Below are 24,182 nucleotides of genomic sequence, written 5' to 3'. Positions count from 1 at the left end.
AAATCTAGTTTCCTACAAGCTAAGTACTCCCACATTTCAAGGAATCTTTGTATGTAGCCAAGCTCTAAATACTGTTATTATGCAGCTATTAGATCCTTTATAATGCTGGTGAAAAATCTTGCAGTATTATGACAAAAATTTTGTGCCATTTGACAAATCCGTATTACAAGAAACTTATTAGCAACAAACTGGTGCAAGTGTTTTATATTCATAACTAATAGATGTGATTTGTAAAACAGAATCAAACAGTATCCTAGTTGGTGCTAATTCAACATGGAAAAGAGAAGTTCTGATAGTAATTGAATGTTTGAAATGATTTTTTATATAGGGTCCGTGTCTGTTTTAAATATCAGCTGCTAAGCATAGCTGTGGGACTGAAATGAGGGAGAAGCAGCATCTATTTCAATTGTTTGGTGATTTAGCATTTAATGTTGGATAATTGATGTGATGGAGTAATCATATTAATATGTAGCATTCTGTATTTTTCAAGGCTGTACTCAAATAACTGCCAGGAGAACTATATGGACTTGTTAATTCAGTCACTGTTATCCTTGTTCTAAAACAAGGGGGGTGAGCCATAGGTATTTGGAGTGGCTAATCACACAACCAATGCAGCAGAATCAGGATTAGAACAGAGGAATCTCTTGCTTCCTGACCCCGCTCTAATCAACTTGGCATTCTTGCCTCTCTAGACCATTCTGTATTTAACTATTAATCCCATTTCTATTGACAGAAGCTAGACCCACATGCTTTGATTAAACAGTAGAAGTATATATAGTAATATATGGTTCTGATTGTTTCATTTTTACTGCCATCTTCTGTAGAGTTCTGTACCATATGCTTATTTTCCAAGCCCCAGTTATCATAAGACATCTATTTTTGTCTCGGTTCCTGCAAATAGGATTGTTACCCATGCACCTACTTACAGCCTGTTGCTTGAATTTAGCTTTATGTTACATGAGGCGTAGATCCCTAAAGGCAGAATTTGCTTCAGTGTGTTCCTATGTAGTGGTTTTTTTGTGTATGTTACGTTAGATATGAGAACACATCTTCCATACACACTGATGTTGTTAGAGGGGATACAAGCATATATGAATTTATCATTTAACCACTGCTTTAAAGATGAACATTCCTCAGGCTTCCTTTTAGAGCAAAGGAAATGGCTCTGATGCCCATGTTTTACTGTTGCTGCTTCGACTCAACCAACAGAAATGCACACAATGGAACAGTCCAGCTAATGAGTTTTGCTCTTTTGTGGACATTAGTCACAATTATGAATTCTAGGCAACCTACCACTATGAAATGCCTGCCTGGCATCCTTGTCTGGTGGAGCAAAGGAAGATGAGCAGACCCCAGTACATGCTAGGGAGAAAGGAACAAGCAGGACAAGTGTAGTTAATGCCTGTGCTATAAGCTCTGCCACTTGCTGCTCAGACTTCAGAGGAATTTTGAGGATAAGTTCCACAGAGGGGAAAGCACAGTTTAGTTAATTAGAAGGCTGTAGCATTTCCTCAGGACAGCAGTCCCTGGTGAAGAATGGCATCTTCTTAACAAGGTCCAGAGGAGATTCTTCATGTGCTCTGCAGTCAAGACCAAAAACTCCCTTCTAAAATACTGCGAGGTAGAACAGATTGCTCCTCTACTTCGCAGCACTCCTAGATGATTTGCAGCGGTTTGTGTATCTCACCACTTACTCTGTGCTCTTTAAACGAGGCACTGCCACATGGAGCTTTGAAGGTGAATACGAGCCACAGGGATACTGTACAGCTATGCACAGCTAAAGAACCACAGGGCTGTTAACTTCTCAGAACCTCCCACTCCGTCTGCGCAAATGCACTTCTGCGCAGATACCACCCACTCCCTCACAGACGCTTTCCCGCCCACGCTACTCATAACGGTCGCCGCGGGCACGCGCCCGCTCAGGCGCAAAGCGCAGCTGCCCTCAGCGGACAGGCGGCAGCGCGCACGCGCGCTCTCTGCAGAGCGTGGCTGGGGGGGGGGCGGCTCTCGCGATACTTGAGGCGGGGCGACGGAGGCGAGTTTGAATGGTGGCAGCTGTGGCGGCGCGGGGCTGAGGTAGCCGGAGGGGAGCGGCAGGGTGCGGGGCTGTCATTTTATGTGAGACTTTTGCTGTCTGTTTGTTATTCTCCTTCTGCGTTCTCCGGCGGCTCCGGGGATGCTGAGTGAACGGAGCTGCGCGCTGCCTGTATAGTTAGCGTAACGTAACGTAACGTAACGTAACGGCCTGAGTTAAGAGAGCTGAGACAGCGCTGAGGTGGGCCGGTCGCTGAGGTGATGTGTTCGTGGAGCCGGGTGCTGACCGGCTCAAAGGTCAGATTGCAGTCTGATCTATCTTTTGTCTTCGTAATACTTGTCTGCCCAGCAATGTGTATGGCAGAAGCCAGCACAGCCCTGCGAATAGCTTGGTGGATGGTGAAGTAGAGTTGTTCATATAACCAAAGCAATCTGTAAGGGGAAGACCTGGAAGATCTGTAAGGGGAAGACCTCACAGGCAAGAAATTGCCTTGGATCTTACAGCTGTGGTCCAACACCCATCAGTACTTCTGATTGGGTATGTGCTTAGGTGGCTGCTGTGTGTGAGTCGTGGGGTTAACAGTGAAAATAGAAGGAAGATACAGAAGGGAAGAGAAAAGTTTAAGTGCCAGGAAAGTGCCTTTTTGTCTCTTACCTGTTATTTCTTGTAAGGAGTGGTTAAATGGCTGAATAATGGGTGTCTGGACACTTCCACACTGAATCTGTAATAAAATGTAGCCAAAAGTAAGTGACTCCTGTAAGGTTGTAAATGGGGACTGATCTGTTGTTCCTTCTTGCCTGCCCACTGTGTTAATTATTGATTCAATTTGAAAATCTTTTCAGATCAATTCCCTTAACCTCATGTAGAACATGAAGTAGCAGTCTATTCCCCGTACCACACTATAGCCTTATGAACAACAATTCCTGGTCCAGCTGAGTTCATCCCAAATAAGACAGTGAAAAGTTGAGGTTCCTTGTTATCCCGAAGACATGCTTATTTTTCTTCCTTGTACTCAGCAAGAAATTTGTGAATAGGGAACAAATGTTGTTTGTTTTTTTTTTTTTTTAAGCTTCAGTTAGAACATTTTTTAATTTCATGACATCCTTCTGGTGTTATTCAGTAAATGATCTATTGACAACCAAAAGAAATTGTCTTTGAAACTTTGAAGCAGGAAATATCAGAGGAGAGACTGAAGAAATGGATGGTAGCAAAGCAAATTCACATGTGATCCCTAGAAATACCATTGGTGCTGAAAAAAGGTAGCCCTGAGTGTAGCCCTGCTTCCCAACTTGGGAAAACAATTGCAGTGTGTCTTTCCTTCAGCAGCAGTGCCTGATTTAGCTGTTCTTCTACTATCTGACAGCTGTCTCAACAAAGGTTTGAGTAAGATTTGCCTTTCTATGGGGTTTTAGCAGGTGATCTCATTTCCATGAGACAGCCGCGGTCATTGAGCTCTTAAGACAAGGACTGCTGTGAAGGTATCAGCAATTTGTACTTTATCTGGACTGGACAGCTGCGTTTGTTGTTTGTTCTCCAGGGTATAAAGGTTAAGCAAAGCTTAAATGGACTTTTGAAGGTGAGTTAAAAATATTACTGAAATTTAATGTAAGCCATGGGCAATTAAATTATCTCTAATCTTCACATGTTTCTGTTGGAGCAAATAAGTTATTTTTTTAATTTCTGTTTATTAGGTAAGAATTAATTAGTGCCCTTTGGTGCAAATGCCTGCAGGGAGTTTTGTCTAGTTTTACTTATGCTACCTTCTTGCCTTTTACACGAATTACTTAAAGATTAAATTCTAGGCAGTGTGTGTGTCTTTGTGCTTACAGTGTTATAGAGTGTTACAGGTTCTTCTTACCTATTATGCGTGTGTCAAATCTGTATCTTTTAAGATTTATTTCAGGTTAAGGGTGTGGAACTATTTCAAGTAGACGTGTGGAATAAGTAGACATGAAAACTTAGTTTCTGAGTTTAACGTAAAAAAGAAATCAGGAAAAATTAACACTGATTTCCATCTTGTTCTTGTGAAAGGAACTCACAGGGTTTTGATGCAGTGGTTTTCTGTCTGTTAAAATGGTATCTTATAAGGGAAGCTGAGGAACTTTAGTGGGATTATTTTTGGTACAGCTTGCAAAGAATGAAGACATTACACTGAAAACTTAACTATAGTCTTTACTGTATTCACAAGTGAAATTTGCTCTACATAAAGACCATAGAATATCTTTGTGAATGTCAGCCAATAGGAATGAAGGACAATATGCCTTTTTAAAAGTGACATAAAAATCAGGAACGTTGGCTCTGCGAAATTGACTGTAGTTTTTGTATTATTGTTACTGTGTGCTTTCTGAGAAAATGCTTAGCTTACATGGTTCAGAAGCTCGAGTTACTTAGAGATTTCTGTTTTAATGGGATTGTTTTGTACTGCATGGATTTAGTAGGCTTAGGAGTAAGCAGTCATGCAAGCAATTGGTGCAAGTTTGAACTGAACTTTGTTTTTTAAATATTTTGCTTGGATTCATTTTTTTTCTTCCTGAAAAATAGTCCTTTACTTATCTCTTATGTTTTGATATGAAGATAAAAAGTAAATGAATTTTCTGAAACTTGTGACAGATGGTTAGTAAAAGTAAGTTACCTGAAATAACTTCAGTTTAAAGCTAATAACAGTCATGAGAGACAAAATTAAGCACTTAAATAAAAATCTTTGTGTTAAAATTCCATACATTTTAATCTGGACTTTACTTTTTACTTTCCTTCAACTGCCTCTGCCTATTTCTACGTCCTACTTGATGTCATTAGGAGTAAAACATTTACGAATACAACTGCCTGCATGTGTCTTAAGTGTTATTGTGTGCACATGGTTTTATTTATGATAATGTGGAAGACATCAATCACATGAATAATTGTTTTTAGCCTTCTCTGTCAAGATAGCTATGTGTTGGGTATCTCTGATACTGCTGAAGTTGCTGTGTTGTCAGGAACTGCCCTAGGGTATGCAGGGCTTGTTCCACCATATGCTATTCCTGCTCTGTAGTCATGACCAAGTTGACAAACTAATCACTTTATTGTTCACAGGACTGCTTATTAGAAATCTGAATAGTTTTTGTCTTGTACTGATGCAAACATACACCTAATAAAGCATGGAAATACAGTAACTTTGTTCAGTTGAACTGCTGTAGCAGCTTGCTGTTATTGTAATTATTTTTTCTTTTCAAATTGAAGTAATAAAAGGAAGAAAAAATGGAGACAGAGACCATTTTAAATCTTAGACAACAACTCAAAGAAGCGGAGAACGAGCGAAGGAAGGCTGCGCAATATGGCTTACACTTGTTGGAGTCTCAAAATGAAATTCAAAATCAGTTGGATCAAATGCGTCGGGAATTAACGGAGAAGACTGAGGTGAAGCTTTTAACTTTTAAGGGAAAGACTAAGAAGTCACTTCTATTTTCTGAAAGTCACAAGTGTTTTAAATGCTTTCTAGAATTTCCAGATGGGTTTTAACTAAACTCCTTATTTTAAGTATTGGGAGGGTTTTTGATCGTTGCTTTAAGATACTGAGCACAATTTTATCTAGCTGGGCATGGTTTCAGAGCTCGTTCTGCATCAAGGGCTCAGTACCACGTAGAATTAATTACCTCTTATTAAAATGAATAGTAGTCGCTGAAGTGAGTGTGTGTTGGGTCTGTTTAACAGTTGATTTATGTTATGCTCGCCTTGCAATCTTTGTGTTGCTTAAAGCTGTAAAGAAGGCTTTGGATCAGCAAGGTGATGAAGTTGGTTTTGTTTGCTGTACACACTTTTCTAAATACGGAAGGACTCTGAATTTTAGTACATTTCTTTACAGCTTAGAAGTAGCTAAATGTTAAAATATAGCAATATTAATTACTCTTCCAGTCTTAATTGTGAGAGAAAATTGAAGTGTAAGGAATCTTTTTCCACTTTGTTAAACGGTTTACTTTTGGCTTGTTTATTCTCAGCCTAAACTTCAAATCTTCTGTTTGTCTTTATTTGCTCCTAGCTGTGCATTGCTGTCTCTTCCCTTGTGCTAGAGCTAAAATGTGTATTTATCTCTAGGCCAACTGTTGTCTTGTAGCACCCTGCTGTTGTGGAGGAGACTAATAACTCATTTTGATTGGTTTGCCATTAGCCTGCTTAGTGCAAGAGAGGCAGTTGGAAATTACAAGTGATAAAGAAGGCATGACAGGATGATCCTTCTGTGCAGGCAGGCTGCTGTGGTAGTGCTCTGTTGTGAAGCTGCACCTGTGGGTTGCATTCCACCACTATAGACTTGAGCAAATTTGAGCTAGGCTTGTGTGAACTAGATCAATAGGGGACTTCAATTTCAAGGGCTGAAGAAGGAAATTGTTTGCTTTTATACTGCACAAAAATGTGTGAAAGTTGTGGTTATCCAACAGATAATTTAGTGAATGATTTCTGCGTTTACCCATGGAAGCTGAGAACCAAAACAACATTTATGGATACAAATGTGAATTTTAACAATAGCTACAAGATTCTTCAAAAAGTTTGCATGCACTTCTGCACAAGTCCATTTAGGTATTTGATAACAGTAGACTTCTTGCTTTCCATGGGTCTGCACTACAGTGCATTGCCAAACACTTTGTCTTTGTTGAAGCTTGTTCTATGTATTCAAGTTAAATCTGTCCTTGATAAGCAGGTGTCTAGGGTGCAGAGATGATTTCATACCTGACAGGTCTCAGTTTTATGTTCTTCTATCTTCTGTTATTTGTCTTTAAGCTTTATTTATTAATAAAACATACTGCACTTGCAGACTCTCTTGGTGATTTATCTTTTCTACGTTAGTGTCTTCTTCTCCTCCTGCTTAATGGCTAGCTGAAGGAAGAGTACATTGAAGGAGATATTTGTAACTTGCATAGAGGTGGAAGGCAATTAGGAAGGCATTTTTCAATCTGGACAGGCTCATAGGACTTATCACTATTTATTATCACATTTATAACACTAGGAAATCTTGTCTTTACCAGGCATAGAACCCAGCTCTTCTGCAGCAGGGGGAACATTCAGTGTAGCATAACAGCTCTTAATGCAGTTGGATTCCATCAGTGGTAGAAATACAACATGTGAACTTAAAGTTTTCTGTTTAAGCCTCTCCCTCTCTTCCCCCCACCCTCCCAAAAATAAAACTACAAAGTTTTTGAGACTATTTTGAGTAGGAAGAAACACACTTTCCACAGAGGAGAGAATATTACATAATCCACTACCGATTCAATTATAAAAATTCAGAGTGGGGGGTTGAGTTTTGCTACTCCTTGGTAGTAGGGCATGAGAATTCCCTAAATGGAACTTCAACAAAAGGTTGAGTGAATTATGGGCTTTTGGTAGCTGGGGTCTTGATGTAGAACCTTTACTCAATGAATTGTTCTACATTAACATTTTGTCTAGACTTATTAGCGCATTATTTCTTTCAGAAATTTGAACAAGAGAAATATTCTCTTCAGAGAGAAATCGAACTTAAGAATAGGATGTTGGAAAGCCTGAGTTTTGAATGTGATGCCCTCAAACAACAGCAAAATGTGCAACTGGATAAACAGAAAGAACAACTTACCAGAGTTCATGGACAAGAAGTCAATGACCTTAAATACAAGGTTTGGTATCTAATATACGGAGAAAATGTTGCTAATAGCACTTGGAAAAGAAGTATTATACTCATGAGTGTGTACTTGTGGACAGACGAATTTAACAGTTGTATTGTGTAGTCATGCTTTAGTTTGCCATGTAAGTTCAGCAGTTAAACTCTGAATTGAGCTTATGCTTTATTTTCAGCTTCTGTTACAAAAGAGTTAAAATTATCATGATGACTTTTATTCAAATCAAAACTTGAGTAAACACTTCAGGAAAATAAGGCTGAAGTTGTTGATTAAAGAGCGGAGTAAATGCATTCTTCAACTTGTCAAAGAATGTTGCCACAGAACTAAACTATTGGCATTAAGATGAGAGCTCGTTTAGTTGATGTGTAACAAACAAATCAACATAGCTACACTGAATTGCATCTGATTTTAAGGCTTATTTTTAAGAGCTGATCCTTAAGTTGTACTTATAAGGCATTTCTACAATTAGAACGTAAGCCAGAAGCATTGTGCTTTTGACTATTTTATTATAAAAGAGTTCACTTAGTTGTTAAATGTCTTTAAGTTGGAGAACCTGAAGGCAGAACTAGATGAAACTCGGCTATCTGAAAAGCAACTGAGACACAAAGTGGACCATCAGAAGGAAATAATTGCTGCCAAAACAGAAGAGCTACACATGATGTCTGAACGTGTGCATGAAACCATGTCTTCAGAAATGCTCAATCTTCAGATGGAGCTCACAGAACTAGAAAGTGTGAAGGTATTTGTGATTTAGCAATTGATCAACAGGGATGTAAGCTATTGCTGTGTATATTTTGCTAGTTGGATTGACCTTGTAGTAAGAAATTATCCACAAAAAAAGCACGATAGCCTTAAGTATATTTTAATACAATCCCTTCAACATAATATTTTTGCATTAATGGTAGTTATTAGCAACAAACCTGTTTGGCTCGTTGGCCTACTTTTCTTAAAACTGTTTAAGTTTTTTATTTCATGCTTGATTTTTGTGTTTAGGCCAGTGTTGAAGAAAAGCTGAATGAACTGCAGTACAGCAAAGAACAACTAGAACTCATCAATAGTAACTTACGTAATCAGCTGGAGCGTCTACAAGCAGAAAAAGAAGAGAGGGAAAAAGAAGTTGTTTCTTACTGTAATGCACTAGAGGTAATTTTATTCAATTGTGCTGAATAATCCCTGAGTTCAGCGAGTAGCTGGTGCTAGATTGTCACAGAAATAGGATGAGGAGCCTTGAGGGGAGTTCTGAGAGGGGGGAGGAAAGAGAGAGGATGTATTGGCTTAATCATGCTTAGTAGATCAATGTTACCTGTCAATAAGTTATTTCTATACTGATGTTCTCTTGTGGAAGGCTATCTGTGAAGATCCTTTGCACTACAATATTCTGCCTCATAAGAGGAACTTGTAACAGGTCACATATCTCCATTTCTATTTCACATTCCTGCTGAATGCCTAGGGGGCAGAAGGTATGTGACTCAGTATCACAGAAAGGCTGGTATCTGCATCATCATTCCAACTGAAAAAGGTCTGAGTCTTTCTATCAAGGGTTTAGTGAAGCTCTTGTCTGGAAGAGCAAGTGGAATATTAGGCCTTCTAGTGAAACAACTTCCACAGTCTTTGTGTCTAGAACTACATATACAACTAAATGCTGCGATATGAGGTAACTTGTGCTAAATGCCTAAGAAATTAACATATTAAAACAACTTGATTAAATTATTATGGATCTGATGTATTGCATATTAAAGTAATGCTCTCTTTGCTTAAATCTAGAAAGCTCGTGAAGTTAATCAAGAGCTTCAGGTTCAGCTGGATCATGTGGTGCAGCAATCTTTGGACCCTACAAGTAAAGGCAATTCTCTCTTTGCTGAGGTACAGCTATGCCATGGGTATCTGAGAATATTCAGAGGATGGAAGATAAAATTCATCATAAGAATAGGAACTTGTTTTCAGTGCAACACCTGATTATTTTTAACTGATCTGTCTGGCACAAGTATCTGTTCTTCAAATAATCCTTCAGTATTGAATTGTCTGGGAATGCCTGTAGAAAAGAATTTTTATGCATTTTCTAAGGTTGGGGAGTGAAGTCATTAAAGTTGACTGGTTGTCAAGATGACAGACGGCAGTCTGCAGCTCTTGGCTCTGAAGAGTTTTATTCAGCTGGTAATCTTTCTTTAATGCAGAAGATAAATGTTGAAAAACGTAAATACTGTGGTTTTTGTTTTTTTTTTTAAAGCTGTTGAGAAATGGCTGGGTGTTGGAGCGTTTGGCAGGGTTTGTGAACTAGCCTTTGAGTAAGAGTCGAGCTGGTATTGAATGCCAGCTTTTTCTTACTGTGCTCAGTGAATGGCTTGAGTTGATGCACTGTTCATATTTATTTTAAATTGCTTGTTCCAATTTAAATCAGAACAAATCTGTAGTAAAGCTGATGCTTTTAAAATATTATTCCAGTATCAAAAGCTCAAAGAAATCTCTTATACTTTACCAATGGCCTTCAGCTGCTTGCAGCACTATCTGCTCACTGTTTATCACAAAATTGATGCTAATAGCACACTGCTGATGTGAAAGCAGTATTTTCAGACCAACATCAATTTCTAGGCACCTTCTCTTGAAACTTAGAATCCAAATGACAATATGTTATTGTTTTCATAGTAATAATTGTGAAAAATGTTCTGTAGGTGGAGGACCGTAGGGCAGAAATGGAACGACAGCTGATCAGTGTGAAAATAAAATATCAGTCACTACAAAAACAGCATGCATTCACTAGAGAACAATTGCAAAGAATGAAGGTATGATTATCACTGTAATGCTCCAGGGTTTCCTTGGGGTCTGAAAAGACAATGCTTTAGAATGTAGGCTAGGAGGTCTGATTCTCTTTCAAGTGTGGTAACATCAGTCTGGGTGGATGGGTGGGCAGGAACAGAAGACATGTCATTGCTACTCAACTCAAGTAGAGTGCATCAGTCTTTTTCCAGTGCCACTACTTTATTCTAGAATGCCAAGCACTGAAGAAGCTGTGCTTACTTGAGCAGTAGTTGTTTACTGGGTAAAGCGTAACAGTTTCTGTCACTCAAACCAGCTTTCAGTTTGTCTTGCCTGTTGCTTTGTTTTTTGTTTGTTAGTATGTCAATAACTTTATTTGTGTTTTAATTGAGGTTATTAGGAGTAAGCAAACTTCACTTCCTCCTGTGATCACACCTTTTTCCCTCTGAGTTGCTTTCTTGGTTGTTTTCTTCCTACTTTTCCCTATACTCAATGCAAGAGCAAGAGTTTTAAGTTTTTCTCACAACTGTTTCAGTTAGCCTGTTTTCTTAGGTTGGCAGCTTGTAAGTTAATAAATATTGTTGAGAAAGCTAGTTAGCAGAAGCTGTTTTGCAGCATCCCATTTACATTATCTTGTAAAACTGCCATCTGTTCTCATGTTGGCTTTCTAATCTCACAGTACAGGAGTGGATTCTTCAAGTTTGATCATGCATCTTGTCTGAGAACAGTGCTGAAACATAAGTGATGATAATGAGTAGCACTGCATAGCTGTGTAGCTTAACTGAAGTTGAAAGTAAGTAAAATGTCTGAGTAAGATCAGTTATTTAGAATCTCTCTTCCTCCTTGTGTGGTATGGGAGACAACCAGTCAGCCAGTTATGAACATTATATTCTCAAAGGCTTTATCTGGAACTGAAGTAAAGTGGTATCCCTGTTCTCTTAATGTTGGTATTTGTAATTTCAATGGCTCAAGCTGCCTTCTTAGATCCCTTTTAGTATCTCTTCTGTTTTGCATTGCATTGTGCTGCTGTGTTAAAACTCAGTGTTGAATTAGCTGATTTCTACTTGTTCAGTAGCTGACTCCAATATTGTAGTTAATTGTGTTGTTTGAGCCTTTGTTGTCAGAGTATTTGAATGTGGTATTGGCTGATAGCTTGTGAGGATCTGACTTAGGATCTGCAAATGCTAATCCCATAGAGGTTTCCTCATGTCTGGAGTGTTCCCATAACTTGCAGTAGCCCTTCCAGTTTCTTAGTTTTTCTCGTTGTTTTTTTCTGTAGATGAACTGCAGGTGTCAATTTTGACAGTTAGCAAATGAGCACTTAAGTGAAGAGGAAACATCACGATTCTACATCTTTGGCAGAAAATAAGTATGCTTCTAGTGAGCCAGTGGGAACTAAAATGTTGTTTCCCCTTTCCTCTTGTACAAGTTACAAGGAGGAGATAGAATTGTTTTTCATTGCAGTTTGAACATGTAACCGTTAATATCCTTTATTTTCTATTTGAAATGTAGAGGATGGTGTAGGGTAAATGTTCTGCAGTTTTCTTTGTTAATCTGCAATCTAACTTGCTTCAGTTGATCCTTTCCCTGGGACTTCTCTCAAAGGTCTTTCAGTGTTGTTCTATCCACGTTGACTTGTCTGGTGAGAATGCTGCAGTTCCCAGTAACGCCGTGTTGCATGTGTACATGCCTGCATGTGCTTTTCCTGTTTGAATTCCTGTTGTGCCATTTATTACTGACTGTGTTAAGGACCTTATATCGTGATGCTGTGATACTAAGTGTCAGAATAATCTGCTGTAAATATGAGAGTTGGATATGCTTTTCCTTTTGTAATGAAAGGATATTTCTGTACTTGGAAGGGTTACATTTTGGGATAAGTATTACAGAATATAAACTTAAATTACCATCTATTCCTCAGAATTAGAAATGCAAAAAAAGAGTTATGTTCTTTTTTGTTTGCTTTTTCTTCACTTTTTGGGGTGTTGAAGTATTTTAAGTGAGAAATTCTTCATAGACATGTTTAGCTCTCAAGAGGCTGGGCTGTAGTGGGGTTTTTCTTACCATGAACTTTAAGTTTGCTGTGAAATGTCTTGTGTACAACTTTGGTAGCATATTTATGGACTCCTTAGTAGTTGAGGAGGAAGATAGAACACCTTGGGACCATAATGATTTCAGGAAGGCCTTTTCTGTCTGGAAAACTGTTAGTATTTGCATTGTCTTAGGTTGGCACTGTTTAATTGTCAGAGGTGCATTTAAGCATCCAGTGCTGTTCTGTATTCACACTTAGCAGCACAGGGCTTGGCTATCCTAAGCTTTCAGGGAAAGAGGATAATATTTTCTGTCACTTAACCCAATGCTTGTTCTGAGGATTTATTACCCTTTTTTCCAGCTGCAAATGGCGACCCTGCTACAGATGAAAGGTTCTCAGGCAGAATTTGAGCAGCTGGAACGCTTACAGTCAATGTTGGAGCAAAAGAATGGTGAAATAGAAGATCTTCTTGTGAAAGTGAGGCAACTAGAAAAATTCAAGGTATGTGGTCTGTGATTAAGTGAAGTCACACAATTGGGAGTAACATATGAGAATAACTATGAAAAAATGTCATATGTAAACTTGATAGGTATTTATTTTTTTCTGTACTATAAATCGTCAGGAAAGAAAAAGATTGTTTCAAATAGCTATCAAGTACTTGTATCTGTTGACTGATAAGGGCTTCTGAGATTTGTTTTAGATCTTCAGATGTGTAGAGGGACAGTTTTAAATCTGAGTAGCATTTTCAAATAGCAAAAAAGAGGTGAGCCTAATGTAACATAATACTGATGTATGTTATTGAACACTTGCTGCACCTGTAATGTCTTCAGTGTGATGTAAAGCGTTCATGTAAAAATTGTAAATGACTTTGGCTATTGGGTAACATGGTTTGTCCTTTACCTTTGAGTGTCCAGCTGTTGAAGCATAGAAATAAAGACTTGAAGCAGATTTTTCAAGGGTAAACTAAATGTTCTGTGTTTTCAAGTAAAAGAGGAAGATGCGATGCTGTTTTACAATTCTATTTGGAAACCTTTCGGATTTGGGAGCTTGCTTAATTTTTTTCCTCTCCTTTCATTGTGAGAGAGAACTACTAGTTTCAATGCAGTTTGACACTTGTAGCAAGTTCTTCTGAGCATTCTTGCGTGTTTAAATGTTTCTACAATGAGGCCTCAATAGAGAGATGCACAGAGAGTTTGACCCAAGGACTAAGCTAATGTACTTCTGAAAGTTCACTAGTTAACAGCTTGTTGTTTTCATTTTATGAGACTTTATATGAGAATATGGAAGAATGTAGAGCTAGTAGCAGCTCAAAAGGAGGAGAGTCTGAAGACGGTTACTACGCTGACTTGCTGCAAATGAAACTCGACAACTCAAAGTAAGTCAAATTGAGGTAGAAACTTTAATAGCACTGGAAGATACCTTTTTGTCTTCCTACTGGTGAATTTTAAATCTGAATTTTATTTGAAGCAGTTGAATGTGTACTTGACTCTGTACCTGCTGCCTGAAAAAGAATGTCTAAATGACTATATTTTCTCCCCATCCAGCAAGGAAACTGAAACCTTGAAAAATGAACTATCTTTGCAGAGGATGAAAGCTTTGTATGAGAGCCAAAGGGTTCTGGAAGTTGAAAGAAAACTCTTTACAAATGAGAGGCATTTGCAAGCTTGTCAGAGTGAGAACATGAATTTGCGAGTTATGCTGGATGAATTAAAAATGAAATATGAACCTGAAGGTAAAAAGTTATTTTCCATACAGAGGAAAAAAAAAAACAACTTGGTTTTCTTAACCATCCTGTCCAATATTGTTTATACGTGGAAGTAAAACACTACTCTTTAAATAGTAGCCTTTTGATAGCCTGGTCCAAAACTGGATGATCTATGATCCTATGATACATGTACAGCAGTAGTTGTAGGTATCTGTTGATGAGAAGTATCAGCTTGCTCAATGCAGGCAGCTAATCTGAGCTTTGTAATGTATGTGAAACTCTTGGTGGGAAAGCTGTTCAGGAGTGTAAGTTACTATAGATGAAGCTTTGACAAGAGGCCCACCTGAAAAAACATCTGATGCCTGCCTTTCTGCAGAAACAAAGGACTTGTAGTCTCTGGAGGAACATGAGTGAGGAGTTGGCTGGACAAATTGTTTTAGTACACTTGTCCAAACCCAAAGGCTTTAATTTTTATTGTATTTGTGGAAGCTTATGTCAGCAGCCTCCAGAACAGTAGATCTGGTGTTTTGCAAGCCTACTTCTGTTGCTCTGCATTGTAATGTAATATTACTAAGAGAATGCATTCTTTGGAAGGGATGTATGTTGTCTCTTGAGAATTGTTGTGAGGTCTCAAGTCAGGTGAAATGTTCTTTACTGGCTTTAATGGCTGTTAGGAATGTCATGTTAGACAAGTTAGCCACAAGTTCTCTTTGTTTGTGGACATAAAATACAGCTCTTCTATTTTTTTCCCTTAGAGCTACTTAAAGTCACTAAAATTAAAAAGAAAAGGGAGAAGATTCCAGTGGATGCTGCTTGTGAATATTTAGACAGCAAAAATACTTCAGGAAATGAGGCTCCTCTCACTCATCTTCCAAGTAAGGAGGAAGCTAAGATGACTTCACATAACTTGGAGCAAATTGATTCTTCATCCAAAAAACAAGCGCTTGAAGCATCACCAATAAATGTAGCTCTTCAATCAATGGACAAAGCAGTAGAACCTGAAAGAGAAAGAAAGAGAGTTAAAACTAAAGATGACAGTCTTGACACCTGCACATCATACAGCAGAAGCGGAAGTAATTTTTTGACTTCAAGTGCCCCCAGGTCAGTGTCAGCTTCTGTGTATGGTCAAGGCAATCAGCACAGACCTGCATCTCTTTTCTTTCGCTGCATGAACTATGCTATCCACTTGTTTATCTGTTTCCTCAGTGTTGCATGCAGTGTAATTCCTAAGCTTCGGCTGCCTACCTTCAACCTCTCAAAACCTTTTAGAAAGATTAAAATGGTGGCTTATGAAAAGGACTCTTGAAACTGTAACCGTTCTTGAAATAATGTTAAGGTTAAAGGTGTGTAAATATTGTTACAAGTCAGTTGTTTTGCTTTTCTTTTGAAAGTCAGACTGTTTTGTCATATAACTGCATTGCATCTTAAGGTTTAAAAAAACCCAAACAATAGGTATCATGCTTCAGTTTCATACCTTATTCCAGCCTTCTTCAATTTCAGATTGAGATAAAAGCCTAAAAAAAAAAAAAAAAAAAAAAAAGAGTAATTCTTAATCCAAATAAAGCTAACGGAATTTGCTGTATGCAAGATTATATATAAATTGTGCTATGAGTTCATATTAGCAGGTCACTGACTTTGCTAACCTGGATGCATAATAACTTGAAATGTAACTGTTAAAACTAAGATTAAGTTTGTTTTATAAATGGAGAAAAAGGTTACTTTTTGTTAAAGTGACTTTAGGCAGTAATTAGTGAACATCTAAATTCTGATAGAAGGAATGCTGTTTCTTTTTCCCTGTCAATTCTTGTCTCCAATTTGTAGACATCATTGTACTCTGAGGGTAATTTCTGGGATACTTTAGATAATTTGAGCTTATGAAATGATAATATTTGGTAGCAAAAATAACACTTGTGTGCTTCCCTTGTTTCCTACCCCTTTTCTCCCTAGCTTTTTTCAACTTTTAAGTTGTCATTGTGCATCTCTAATGTGAGCACATAAGAACTTTAAGTTATCATTCAGGGAGAAAGCAATAGAATGTTCATCAGGAATACACTGATAAATAAAAGAAGAAAAAAAAAAAAGGTCCTTTCATGCAGCTTCCTTATGGTTCATTTTCTTTGGCTTTTCATGTAACACCAATACAAGGCTGGAGATAAAAGAATTACTTGAAAATCTAGAGTGTCTTGAAGCCTAAAACATCCCAGTCTAGAATTCTGTTTTATCTGTCTGTCCCACACAATCAAGCTTCCACTCTTTGTTTGTTTGGGTTTTTTTTGTCTCCCTCCTTTAATGTGTATTTTGGCTGTTGTTTACAAGATTCCTTACTGAGTTCTCCATAGCAGTAGCTTTTTTACTCGCTAGATTTCATGAACCTTCCAGTGAGGCCGAGATGTGCCTCATCTATTTGTTTATAGATACTAAGTTTGTGTTTAGTATACAAAAAGCTTTCTTGATAGGTGACTTGTTAGGGGACAAACTGGAGATGCTTAACAGTATTAACAGAAACTGTTTCCTAACATTCTTAAAAATAGCAGTGTAACTTGAGTTGGGGTTTAAATGTCGATTGAGAGAGACGGTGTCCTGATACTCAACATTCAGAGGGCGTTTGTTCCAGAACAGCCTGAAACATGGTTTGAAACGTGTTTCAGTTTTGAAACAAAACTGAAGAAAGTTAAAAGATTGTTTAGGGTAGGACTGTATCTTATGTTGAGGGGAAAATGTTCATGTGAATAACATTTCAGGTCATATCAACAAATACCTTTCAGACCAGTGGAATCTAGATTGACAGCAGCTTCCAAGATGGAGAAAAGCTTGCTGCCTGAGTTCTGCAGAGTAGATCCAAAGTTGCATTCAGATGTAGTTGATTATTTTGACTCAGATCAATTGCTCATGGCGGTTGGATGTAGTTAAGTGGTTTAAAGGAACTGCACACTGTAGTCTTCTGTAGCAGTCTGCATAAACTGTGAGTGAACCAGCAGTTGAATTAGCTACAACAGTGTATGCAGGGACCCTTCCTGAGGAGGAAAGAGCAGAGAGGTCAGGCATGGGTGCAAAATGTTGAGAGGAGAGATTTATGGTGTTCTGTATGCATAAAGGAACAATTGTGTGAACTGGGCAGGAAAATGTAACCTTATTTTTGCATATTTTTCTGAAGAAGATGAAATGTCTGCAAGCAGTAAATTGTTGGAAAAGGGTTAGGTGGACTGAGGAGGTAAACCTCTTCTGAGCTGGAGGGAGGTTGAGGAAAGGAAAATGTTTTATGGCACTGATGTTTTGGAAGTATAGGAGAAGTGCAAGAGGATGAAGCTATAGTTCAGACAAAGGTTTTAATCTTGCACACGTAAAGAATAAAATGTAATAGGGGAGGGGGAAACACCTTTCCAACCCTCCATAAATCCACCTCCACATCTTGTTTTGAAATGATAGTGGAGTGAGTAAAGGATAAATCAAGAAAGAAGATTCTGGGCATGTTTGACGTCATATCAATAAAATAGCAAATCCTCAACTAATCATCTTGATAAGTTACCATCGAGGATTTCCTAAACCCTAACATTTTATGCTATATTAAGTAGGAAACCTTGATAAAATCTGGGTATTTGAGAAGCTAGTTTCTTAAATAAAGAATCCCTGGGCTGTTATGTGATGCATGTGGGTAAAACCCTACATGGGGTCATTGCTAAATGGAAGGGGGCAAAAAGTGTGGGCAGACCTTTTTGTGCAATAATGTGGCAGTGTGTGTTACAGCTGCATGGAATGGAGTTCTGGAATTGGAGCATTAACACTTTAACTCCCAGTGCACTACATGATGTTATGATGTGGAATACTGAAAACCAAAAAACACAAAACCGTGACACCTACTATAGTGGTTTGTGAAATAAAATGTTATGCTGTAACACTTTAAGTATAAACTTCAGTCGGCCTGTGACTCAGTTGTGAAACTTGCAGCTAAACTGCTGTGGTACCAGATAATCTTCAGAATATGACTCGAGCTTTCTTGAGGGAAGTGTGGGGGAGGAACACTGAATTCTGTACTCGAGCACAAGAATTGGACTGTATGTTAGAACTGAAAAATAAGAGATGTCTTGTTATGCTCCTGAGAAGCTGCTAGGCCAAATTCCCAATGCATTTGGTGACTTGAGCAGCCAGCAGAACAGTCCAGGTGAGAAGTACAGGAGAGCATATGCTGAGTAGTGTTACTTTTTATCGGCTCATTGCATGTGAATGCGCAGTTGTGTTTGTATCTTCAGGAAAACTGAGAACAGAATAGTAACTTTGAACTGACATCAGCTGTTCCCCAGGTTACAGAGAGCATTAGCTTTCTCTAAAACTTTAGGTTAAAAATCTCAATCTCATTCCGTGTATCCTGGTATAACAGGGGCTTGGTTAAGGGAATGCGAAGTCTCTACTTTGGTAGGTTACATAATTTTGAATGGTTGTTCTTAAACTGCGTTTCATTTGCTTTTCATCTTAGCAAGTGTGTTTCAAGGTTGTTTTAAATGGCTTTCTAATATTTACCATAGGAACATAGAGTATCTGTGTAGAAGTAATGTCAAGGCATTAAAATGAGAATGTTGCTATTAAGAGTTCTATCCATGAAGATGATATCCCTTGAAATCTGAATTAATGCAATTCCTATAAATTTTTTTTTCCACCTCTAGTGGAGAAAAAAACTCTTGCCTGTAATTGCCTGTAACAATGGATGGATTTCTGTGATGAATACATAACGTCGTGCCCTACTTGTTCTCTGACTGAAGTATATTCCTAGATGTGTCTTCAGTGTAGACTTAAGTGAGGTATTCAGTGGAGGACTTCAAAAGTATCAAATACGGTTTTTAAACGTATTTTAGGCTCCTGGTAACAGCAGTAGAGGTGTTTCTATGCTAGGTAGCAGTCATGGTTCAGTGTATCGAAAGAGTAGGGGACTTTTCTGGGATGCCAGAGATATTTACTGGTGTTGTCTTCATGTTCTTTATGTTCCTTGCAAAAGTACCTTTTCCAATATCACTGCCAGTCTGGGTAGTCATTGCTTCAGACACTGTAATGGCTTGATGTTGCATTGGCATTGCAGTGAACCACATGGGGGAATTGACCTAGCTGCTTGGTTTCTGTTTCCAAACCCTAAAAAGGGATTCTGACCCTCTGAGAACATCGGGTGGTGAGGCTGTAGTTGTTTTTTTTTTTATTTTTTTTTTTTTCCTCTTTCAAATACAAACAAAAATGCTGAAGCTGGGAGTCCCCAAAGGGATGGTGGTGTGAAATGTTACACTTGGAAGATTGCTGGGGGAAAAAACAAAGCTTTTTTTTTTTTTTTTAATAATAATAAAAAAAAATTAAAAAATAGCTTTTTTTTTTTTTTTTCTAACTCCATAAGCCTTAACAGCTGAGTGTTGTTATTTGGTTAGTTTTGGAATTTAACTGAATACATTTAATCATTGTTTCTCACGATCTGTACTGCCCATAGACATATCTATTACAACTTGTTTGTGCATGTAGCTGAGCATTTTAAGTATAAATAGCTGCATTTTTCTCTCCTGTTCAAACAAGCAGCTGTTCAGTGTTATTGTGAGGCAGTATGATGTTTTCATTGTGAATTGGATTTCCAAAGTTATTTCACTCCATCTGCATTTATTAGACAATTCTGTTAAAATCCTGTTGTGCAGCTTTGGAACCTATTTACAGTTCTGTTTTTATATGGCCTTTTTATTTGCTTGAAGACTTGATTTGCATGGTAGTTGGTTTTGGGGATTTTTTTCCTCTTATAGGGGTTTCTTGCTAGAAATTCTGATGGCTAGACAGCTTGGGGAAGGTGGGAGGTGGGCTTTGGGCAGAGATCCTTCCAGGTGGAAGAGAGGAGTGGCAAATGAAGAGCACCTACCATAGGAATGGGGTTGGTCAGAAAGTACCTATCTCTGAATACAGATGCTAGACCGTAGTACAGTCTAAAATGCACAGCACAGACTGAAGTGCAGATTCAACACTAACCAAGAGATAATTACTCAGGGTATGTTTTCTGCTTACTCCTCCTTCCTTGAACTGGAGGCTCTTGTTGTGGTCGTGACTTAGTTGGCCACTTGCAAGTTGCAGCGCATCTAAAATGGAGTGCAGCTGGTGGAAAGCTGATTATGGACAATAGATGGGTTACCCATCAGAATTACAGGTGTGGGCTTCTTACAACGTAAGTCCCAGAGCAAACAGCTGGTTTAGGGGAGATGCACAACAAACCATAGTTGCTTTGTATTGAGACAGTGCTTATAGAAAATAATGTGCAGGGATGAGAAGTTAGATTTGTACTGACATGTAAAGTGATGTTTAATTTGTGACTTTCCTTAAATTGTTTTGCTTTTGAAACAATAATAGCCAATTGTTTGTAGGAGATTGAGAAAATATTGCTACAAATTAGTTTTAATGACATTTGTATGCCTATTAACTAAAGCGTCAAATAGTTTTGAGGTCTGAATGCTTTTTAACTCTCAAACAGCATTGTGGCAATTGCCATTGTATTCCCACCTACATTCATAACAGAATTAAAACAAATCACTGGACAAATGATGCAATGTTGAGCCTGAAGATAAACTTCCCACTTCGTGTTTTCAGATCTTCAGGAACAAAGATAAAGTGGTAGTAATGCAAACCTTGGTTGGAAACCAGGATGTTGCTTTTTGTGAATTCTTTTTTTGTATTGTTAATACAAAAGCTCAACTTTATCACTGTGTGATGTTGCTGGCACTTGTTTTCACTTGGAGATTTGTTCATGTGATGTGATTTCCTTTGCATACGTGGCACAATTAGTGTGTTTTTCTTGAAGGCTGATCCCAACCACTCACCACTTTCAGTAAGCTTTATTTGCCAGATACTGTAACAGACAAGAGGCGCAAAAAAAAAAAAAAAAAAAGTTACCAAATGAGAAGGAATTATATAAACAATATTTTCCCCTCTTGTTTTCTGCTTGCTCTGTATTTGCATGTGGATGCTCTCTATCCTGGTTGGCTTGCTCATTTTTGCTTTAATCTTTTATTTTAGCTCTGTTTTTTATTAAGTAAATATGTATTTAGAATGGTTGCTTTGCCTATAGGTTAACAACTGAATCCAGATTTGAAGCTACAGAAACCGAAGATAAGAAGGAAAATGTAATCACGACCAAGAAGAAAACACAAAAGAAAAAATACACTACATTGTATGTGTCTTCTAAGCCAACTCCTGAAACGCAGTGTGCTCAGCAATAAAACTTTCTGGAAGGAATCTGAATAATTTGGAGTCCTGCTTCAGCAGGAAATACTTCTTGCACATAAATGCAGGTTCCTGATACTGATCTGCCTTGTTTAATGAACAGTATGGCTGCATTAATGGATGTGCACATCTGCTGACTTCACTTCCCAGAGGACCCTGCTAAGTTCCCCAGCAGCGTGACCTGAAGTCTTGCGTGGTGCTAAGACTCTGAGCACTTGTTGGTTCTTGTTTGTTTGAGTCAGTGCCATTCTGAAAGATAAGTACTTGCTATGGAAGTCACCTACTGTGATAAATGAGGGTTAACCCCAAGCAATACCTGGTAGACAATGGTGACTAGAAGAAAGCAAAACTGTAATTACTCCTGAATTTCTTCCATTTCCTGGATTCAGATTTCTTACTGTTTTTTCCCCCCTAATATATGTATCTGCACCTTCACAGTGAGGTCTGAGAGCTGAATGTGTGGAAACTCTCTTTACGCATTTTGTGAGATGGTATTATTTTGAAACTTTATTTTAATTATCAGTAAAAATAAACTTTTACTTTTTATTCCTTCCAAAAGTTGATCTGTTGCTTTGGAGACAAAATATTTTTTTCTGAAACTGCCATTTCTTTGAGAGAGATTTGATAGCAAGCATTTTGTTTAAGAAATACAACTTAATAAAAGCTGATAAATCATGATGTGTGTGCCGTGTCTTTATTCTTAGGAAACGAACTGTTACATTCAGCCTTATCTATGATGTCTGTGTAATCTGAGAATCTTAGTTCTTGATAATCTTTTTCCAGCAGGTAAGCAGATACCCAGGGAAGAGTTCTTTCTTTTTGATGTTGGCTGCACGTATGAACACCGTGTGGAGGAGACTGTGCTTCTCGTAGTACAAGAAGAAAACATTTCTTTCCACATGGTTAAAGGATTAATTTTGGTTACTGTTACTACACACTGAGATGCTATTAACATAAAATAAGTAGAGTACTTGGTAGCTTCAATTAGAGGAAACCTTAAGTAGGTTGTGCATGTGTGTGCCTTAAGTGGGCATATTGCACTGTAGATTGATGCAGGGCAGTTACTTTTACATTGAACTACTGAGCATGTGACAGCTGAGTCCATAAACTGAAGTAACTTGTTAGTGTCACAAGCAAAACGATGATGTTATTTCAACAAATGGCTCAAACTGCATAGGATCATCCAGTTACCCCGAAAAAGTGTTGCTTTACTTTCCCTGCTGCAGTTTATTTTGAGCATGCATTTATTTAGCAAGTTATTTTTTTCTCATAGATTACTAGCAAATCCTTCTACTACGCATCATGAAGGCTTTTTTATTCTCCCTAGAAATGTATTTTGGGGTACCTTGTGTAACAGAGAAGAAATCTGGCAGCTGGGGCTTCTACTGACTGCTGATTAAAACTGAGAACTGGCATGTTGTGTTATCAAAAATTTTCTGACAGATGTAGCACAGCAGTTTTAAAACTGTTCATCTAAAGAACAATTGTGAAGCTGTTGTGATACAAAGAACTTCTTTCTTGTGTGGGTGATGGAGCTCTGGAACAGGTTGCCCAGAGCTGTCTGGGCACCTGGCTGCACTCCCTGCTGCAGGGAACTGCTTTAGCAGGGGGTTGGTTTAGGGGACCTCTGGAGATCCCTGCAAACAATACAGGTCTGCGATTCTGTAATAGCCTGAGGGTAGGATGGTCATATGGGTTTGTTGTACCATGCAGGAGAGAAAGAAAATATAAGTATTTTCTTGTTTTCACATGTTTTAAACTGCAAGTAAAGAACATGAATGAATGTCATATCTCTTATCCTGTATGTTGTATGTAATCCAGACAGTGAACAACTGTACTTCATCTCTGCATACCCAAAATGTCATTATGTAGGTTACCTTTCATGGCAGCCTGTGTGAAAGTAGAGGCTGTAAATATTTGTATTAAACTAGTTAAAATTTTGTTTAGATAATGAGTCTTTAGTGCTGTTTTGTTCACAGAATAAAGACAAACTCTGCAAATGTAACATTGCAAGATGGGACGGGTGGAGTTTGAAATGTGGCTTTGTCTTCGCCTCTTTTCTCATGTGAAAACGTGGCTGTAACATAAAAACTAAACCTCTTTCCAGAGCAGGTTAAAAGAAAGTAGTTTTTAAGATGTCTTGTAGAGTCGGATGATTTCAAATGTTTCTGATTTAGTTGAAGACGAGAGCTCCTTGGCAGCATGAAGGTATTGTTCTGGTGGCGGGGCTTTGCTCACAGTACCCCTCCACTGAAATGCGAGCTTAGGCGTCATGCAGGAGAGAAGTGTGGTGGTTTTGTTTCTTTTTGCTTGCTGATGTGTTACAGCCAGTGTCATGCAGCAGAAACACCCAGTATGGGTTTCCCCTCCCCCACAGCACTTGGTACAATATCTCAAGTTGAGAAAAGAGGAAGGAAGCTCAGAAGAGCAGCAAATCTCGCAGAACCCATACAGCTGCCTCGACCAGCTTCAGTCTTGTCCTCGTCATCAGTAACAGCAGCTAAGAAACAGATTTGCTTCCAGCTCCTTTTTTTGGTTGTCCATCTTAAAACCTGCACTGTACAAACCTCGTTTTCCTCGGCATTGGGCGTCGTGCGGAGCCACGCAGACTGATGCATGATGGCAACGTGGCACAAGACAGAGAAGAGCGGCGTGGGTATGTAACTTAGTGAGCTGCCTTCTGAGTTTTGTCCTCATAACTTCTGAGCAGGATGTGGGTAGGTGTTATCTCTGGTGTGAGAACACCCTCCACTTTACTACGGTGGTTTAACTGAAATGATCAATTTCATACCAAATTTTAATTTTCCGAAG

General features: G+C 38.4%; 2 protein-coding genes across 6 annotated transcripts in view; both read left to right on the top strand.

Moving 5' to 3' along the window:
* The first annotated feature begins 1,952 nt into the window (after positions 1–1,952).
* SPDL1 (spindle apparatus coiled-coil protein 1) lies at positions 1,953–22,046 on the top strand. Of its 5 annotated transcripts, XM_085236756.1 has the most exons (13): positions 1,968–2,076; positions 3,448–3,611; positions 5,255–5,431; positions 7,477–7,653; positions 8,201–8,395; positions 8,650–8,799; positions 9,421–9,519; positions 10,326–10,436; positions 12,800–12,940; positions 13,705–13,814; positions 13,984–14,171; positions 14,900–15,245; positions 21,217–22,046. In XM_085236756.1, the coding sequence occupies exons 3-13, from the start codon at positions 5,273–5,275 to the stop codon at positions 21,365–21,367; spliced, it is 1,827 nt and encodes a 608-aa protein (XP_085092882.1). In that variant the 5' UTR covers positions 1,968–2,076; positions 3,448–3,611; positions 5,255–5,272; the 3' UTR covers positions 21,368–22,046. The 5 variants fall into 5 exon arrangements, with proteins under 5 accessions (XP_085092880.1, XP_085092878.1, XP_085092882.1 ...); XM_085236752.1 differs by lacking the exon at positions 21,217–22,046 and having other exon boundaries at positions 1,966–2,076; positions 14,900–15,465; XM_085236753.1 differs by lacking the exon at positions 21,217–22,046 and having other exon boundaries at positions 2,019–2,076; positions 3,451–3,611; positions 14,900–15,465.
* A 1,731-nt stretch (positions 22,047–23,777) lies between these two features.
* DOCK2 (dedicator of cytokinesis 2) overlaps positions 23,778–24,182 on the top strand; it is a 158,750-nt gene continuing 158,345 nt past the window's right edge. The window contains exon 1 of the mRNA XM_010718884.4: positions 23,778–24,027. Within this exon, the coding sequence (XP_010717186.3) occupies positions 23,988–24,027 (40 nt within the window). The 5' untranslated portion in view covers positions 23,778–23,987. The remainder of the gene's footprint in view (positions 24,028–24,182) is intronic.

Source organism: Meleagris gallopavo, chromosome 15 (genome assembly GCF_905368555.1).
Source record: "Meleagris gallopavo chromosome 15, MGAL_WU_HG_1.1, whole genome shotgun sequence".
Taxonomy (NCBI): Eukaryota; Metazoa; Chordata; class Aves; order Galliformes; family Phasianidae; genus Meleagris; species Meleagris gallopavo.
Note: the sequence above shows the minus strand (reverse complement) of the source record. Positions and strands in the feature narration are given on the sequence as shown.

Bases quoted from the DNA above. Each gene is read 5' to 3' on its own strand.
- SPDL1 (XM_085236754.1), top strand. From the start codon at position 5,273: ATGGAGACAGAGACCATTTTAAATCTTAGACAACAACTCAAAGAAGCG. The intron at 10,437-12,799 runs GTATGATTATCA...CCTTTTTTCCAG, and splicing joins AACAATTGCAAAGAATGAAG to CTGCAAATGGCGACCCTGCT. The intron at 12,941-13,704 runs GTATGTGGTCTG...TCATTTTATGAG, and splicing joins GGCAACTAGAAAAATTCAAG to ACTTTATATGAGAATATGGA.